Genomic DNA, 5,652 nt, shown 5'->3' on the forward strand with positions numbered 1-5,652 from the left:
TTTTTTATTTATAGGTCGAAACTGTAACACTATATTCATAAAGTGAGGTCTGTAACAGATTTTCAGACTCATCACATGATGTCACTGACTTCCAATTACGGTTTGGAATTAGCAACAGTCACATAATAAATGAGACTATTGCAAGACATGTTGTTTTCATGTGGGCCGAAACTTGAGTTTGTTAACTTGAATAGTCTGATAGAGCATAACGATGTGCTTGACAGTAGAAATTTAACAGTCTTGTGTATATATATACTGTGTATGATATATTGTACCTCTAAAACACATCTGCCAGCATGTACATACTTCACCTCAAAGTCATTGGAGAATATGTATGTTATGCTTTAATTATGGTAAAGTATTGACACTCAACTGCCAATTAAATATACAAGTTTAATGGTACTTGCAGGATACTTAATAATTCCATGAATTTACTTTTGAAATTTATCTTAATTGCAGTAAAATGGAGAGTTTTGATGACCTACTATCTGATGCCCCATCATTGTGTTTAGATTCGTTTAAACATGATGAGGATTCCATCGAACCTTTAAATCCACATGTTTCTAGCTGTGTACGGAAGATTGAATGTACATGTAAGTATCATATATATTATATCCATTATATATATAGGCCTAGGGTATTTAATTGTGTATAAATAAAGACTGGTTCATTTTTGGAGCAAAATGATAGGACTACATTTTGACTTTGTAATAAGATTCTTAAATGACTTCTTCTGAAGATTAATTAGGTCCAGAGTGATTACATTAGGTCAGTACATAGGTTGTGCCTGAAAACAAAATACCATATTCCATTTTATAAAAATGAAAAAATTCTTGAAATAGCGGCCATATTGGATTTATGCAAATTAGGCACACTTCCACTACTTGGATTTTTTCGGACTTTTCAGTAGCCATTTAGGGGACCTCACTGAAATGCATTGTAGTGGGGAAAAAAATATTGCAATTTGTTTGACGTTAACCTAAAAAATGCAATATCTTTCCTAGCCTATTAAGCTCACCTGGCCAGAAGGGCCAAGTTAAACCTTATGCTGTGGTGCAATGTCCGTCATCAGTCCGTCCATCATAAACTTTTTTATTTAAATAACCTCTTCTCAACCAATAGGCTTTGGATGATAATAGTTGGCCAGTAGCAAGCTAGGATAAAGTGCTACCAAGTTTGTTCATATGATTGACCTTCACTCATATTCTAGGTCACAGGAGTCAAATTTACTGAACATTTTTAACAACATCTTCTTCATAACCAGAAGGCCGAGAATGATGATATTTTGCTAATAACATGCTGGGATGAAGTGCTACCAAGTTTGTTCAAATGAATGACCACAACTAATATTCAAGGTCACAGGGGTTAATTGTCTAAAAACAAATTTCAAACTTCTCCAGAATACCCAAAAGGCCCAGACTGATGATATTTGGCCAGTAACATGCTGGGATGAAGGGCTACCAAGTTTGTTCAAATGAATGATCTGTTTTTATATTCAAGATCAAAGGGGTCAAATATGTTTAAAAGATTTCAACGACTTCTTCTGAATAACTTAAATAGGCCCATGATATGATGTTGATATTTGGCCGGTGATATGTTGGAATGAAGGGCTACAAAGTTTGTTCAAATGTATGACCTTGACATATACTCCAGGTCACATTTAGTCAAATATGTTAAAAATATTTAAACAATTTCTGATGAATAATCAAAAGGCCCATGCAGATGATATTTGGCCATTAATATGCTCAGATAAGAAACTTATGAGGAGTGTTCTAATCTTCACCCATATTCAAGGTCACAGTGGTCAAATGTGTTAAAAACTTAAAACATCTTCTTCTGAATAACCAAAATGCCTAGGGTGATGATATTTGGCCAGCGGCATGCGTGGATGAAGGGCTACCAACTTTGTTCAAACGAATGTCCTTGACGTTTATTCTAGGTCACAGGAATCAAATATGTTCAACATCTTTAAACGACTTCTTCTGAATAACCAAAACGTCCAGGGTGATGATATTTGGTCATTAGCATGCTTGGATAAAAGGCTACCAAGTTTATTCAAATGAATGACCTTGACATATATCTAAGGTCAAAGGGGTCAAATATGTTTAAAACTTTATATAACTTCTGATGAATAACCTTAAGGTCTAGAATGTGATATCTGGCCAGTTGCATGCTAGGATAAAGGGCTACCAACTTTGTTTAAGTGAATGACCTTGACTTATATTCAAAGTCACAGGGGTCAAATTTGTGTAAAATCTTTAAATAAATTCTTCTGAATGATCATAAGGCCCAGAATGTTGATATTTGGTAAGTAGCATGCTTGGATGAAAGACTATCAAGCTTTTTCATTTGAATGACCTTGACCCACTTTCATGGTCACATTTAGTCAAATATGTATAAAAATTTAAATGACCTAATCTTAATAACCAAAAGGTCTTGGGTGGTGATATTTTGCAAGTAACATGCTGAGATGAAGGTATATAAAGTTATTTCAACGTAATGACCTTGTTGTACTTTCAAGGTCACAAGGGTAAAATGTTTTAAAATCTTTAAACAGGTTCTTTTGAATGATTTATGGTCATAAACACTGATTGTTTACCTGTAGCTTTGTTTTAGATCACTTTTATGGTTACAAGTGTGACATAAAAACCAGGTGAGCGATGCAGGCCCATTGGGCCTCATGTCCAATAGATGTTATATAATTTTGCACTTCGGACCTTTTAGAACAGTTATATTCCCTTTACCTGACAAATCTTTTTCCAGCTATGTTTTTGCTCATTTTCAAATGATTTCTTTGAAACTTTTTGTGTAGTGGCAGTACCATGCAGAGGTGTCAACCCTTCCTCTTTTGGCCTAATCCTTACAGTTTTGAAATATAAAATATGCCTTATAATTTTGGCTATTTAAATTACTGTATGATTTTGTCTTATTTTGCGATTCCGGAAATTTCTGCCCGTTTTCTGCCTCATTTCATTATAATATCCTGTTCACAGTATTCTCTGTGTTTTGAATAAACCAAGAAACTGACGCATATATGTGACTGTGATCACACCTCCTCTTTCTGAAGTGGGAAAATGGCGGGAAAATGTGCTCTCCACGAGAAAGATAAAATAGATAGTTTGGGTAGCCAACCCCAAAAAATTAAAAACAACAGGATCAAAAACTTACACCAGAATACAGACACTTTCATAGTCATTATACAATTCACGTGCACGTGTATGCTTGCCACCCCCCTTGGTGACAGCTCAGTTTTACTGCCGAATACAGGGTGTTTCCCCAGCTAAAAAATTGTGTATTTTCCCAAAATGACAAAAAAAGGAACAGGCTGTTGTAAAATTTAGGTAACAGAAACACTGGTGACTTAAGAAAAATCTTACAAGCATTTTCTTCTAAATAACCAAAAGGCCTACGACGATGATATATCGCCAGGGCATTCAGGGCTACAGAACTAACTTTTTTTCAAATCAATTTCCTTAATCAACTTTCAAGGCCACTTGGGTCAAATGTGTTAAATTCATTAAACAATTTCTTCTCAAAATGCCCAGGGTGATATCTTGCCAGAAGCATGCTAGGATGAGGGGCAATCAAGTACTTTAAAATAAATGGCAGTGAAACCTCTTTTGTGACCATAGGGGTCAAATGTATTAAAGTTTTAAAACATCTTCTCAACAACTAAATTGCCCAGAGCTATGATATTTAAGCAAACATGATGGGATAAAAGCTACCATGTTGTGCAAATGAAAGTCCTTGACTCTCTTTGAAGGTCATTCTGGTCAAATGTTTGAAAAATCTTTTAAGTAACTTCATGTGAATAATCAAAAGTTCCAGGGTTATATTAATATCTAGCCAGTAGCATGCTGGGATGAAGGGCTACCATATTTGTTCAAAGGAATGACCTTCAGAATGATCAATGTCACAGGAGTCAAATGTGTTTAAATCTTAAACAAGTTCTCCTCAATAACAAAAACGCCCAGGATGCTGATATTAACCAGTTGCCAACAGTGATGAGGTGCCTTTCTTTTTTGGTCACATGTGTCAATCAAGAGTAAAAGTTGAAAAAATTAAAGGGTCACCAAAATTTTAAATTTGAGCTAGATAGCAATATTGTGTCTGTTCCTTGTTGGGATAACAAGCATGCTGTCAAATGATTTTTTTTCTCCAAGTAAATTAACTTGACAACTTAAAACATGTATAAAAATAATAAATAAAGTTAATTTTTTCGTCAAAGACACTTGAGTTGTAGAGTAATGATATTAGACATCTCCCATTTTGCCTGACACGGACCACCAACACCGACTTCGAACTTAGGGGGATGTCTCGAAACACATCATTTGAATGAAATGGCTAAACATACAAGCAACTTTTCCTTCTCTCAGTTGTATTATTTTGTTCGACTAAATGTATCCAAACAATCTGACTCGGCAAACAGCCAAAGCGGCACCAACGAGGATGACGCCAGGGGGTATGTACCTATTTTCATCTGTCGTATCGCATGTTCTACTCGGACCCGGTGTGCGCACATGATTACATTTAGTTTCAAGTGTTTTCTGCGAAGTCACATGATCAGCGAACTCGGCTCCACAAGCGTCTTCGTCACAGGGAACGGAACCTGTTTCTAAGGCTAGCCCGTCCGGACAAATGACATGGAAGAGAGCAACGTTGGCGATGTCGCTGTCCTCGGACGATGATTTAGAACCGCCTGCAGCTGTGGCGAAGAGGCCAAAGAAAAAACTGGCGGACAAGAAAAAAGAATTGTTGTCGGAATTATTACTAAAAAAGCAGAAAGCATATAATAAATTTATAACCAAAAATATCCCTAAAGATGTTTGGTGTTTCGGACAGACACCGATTCTGAATTAATTCCAAATTTGCCAGCAATGAAATTATAATAATAAATAATAATATACAGCATTTATATAGCGCCCTATATAATTTGTAAAATTTCTCTTAGGCGCTTTACAACATATGGATAACAGTAATGGTTATAATTGTGGAAACAAACAACAAAGACTTGCAATTACTTTCATACATTTAACAAGCAATGTGCACATAATTGAACAAATAAAAGGGTGGTATTTACATGACGTCTTTGCAAAGATTCTTAAATGCAGACGTGAAGAGGTAAGTTTTTATGTCCCTCTTGAACTTGGCCAGGGTATTTGGCTACCTAATAGCAGATGGTAAGCTATTCCACAACGTAGCCGAAACCCTCCCAAAGCATCTGTTTCCGTAGGTCACAGTACGAGATTTTGGGACACACAACAAAGATTCTGACTCCAACCGCAGTGATCTTGACGGCTGATACAGGGTAACAAGTTCCTGTAGGTACTGAGGAGCTGTTCCATTCAGTGCCTTGTATGTGTATACCAGAATTTTGTACTGCGACCTGTATCGTACAGGTAACCAGTGCAACGAATAAAGCGCAGGTGTGATGTGCTCTCTCTTTCGAGTACGAGTAACTAGCCGTGCTGCAGTGTTCTGAACCCTCTGCAGACGACTAGTTAGTTTGTCAGATATACCACAGAGCAGGGCGTTACCATAATCCAACCGAGAGGTAACAAGTGAATGCACCAAAATCTTGCATGCATCTGCAGTTAGAAACTGCCGAATACAGCCGATGTTCCTGATCTGGTAGTAACAGGATTTGGCAAT

General features: G+C 36.5%; 1 protein-coding gene across 1 annotated transcript in view; it reads left to right on the forward strand.

Annotated features, from left to right (window-relative positions):
• Nucleotides 1–455: 455 nt before the first annotated feature.
• The window catches only part of LOC110453304 (histone-lysine N-methyltransferase, H3 lysine-79 specific-like), a 12,926-nt gene continuing 7,729 nt past the window's right edge, over nt 456–5,652 (forward strand). Inside the window, exon 1 of the mRNA XM_021502195.1 lies at nt 456–593. Within this exon, the coding sequence (XP_021357870.1) occupies nt 464–593 (130 nt within the window). The 5' untranslated portion in view covers nt 456–463. The remainder of the gene's footprint in view (nt 594–5,652) is intronic.

The sequence above is a fragment of the Mizuhopecten yessoensis genome, unplaced genomic scaffold (assembly GCF_002113885.1).
Source record: "Mizuhopecten yessoensis strain PY_sf001 unplaced genomic scaffold, ASM211388v2 scaffold7269, whole genome shotgun sequence".
Taxonomy (NCBI): Eukaryota; Metazoa; Mollusca; class Bivalvia; order Pectinida; family Pectinidae; genus Mizuhopecten; species Mizuhopecten yessoensis.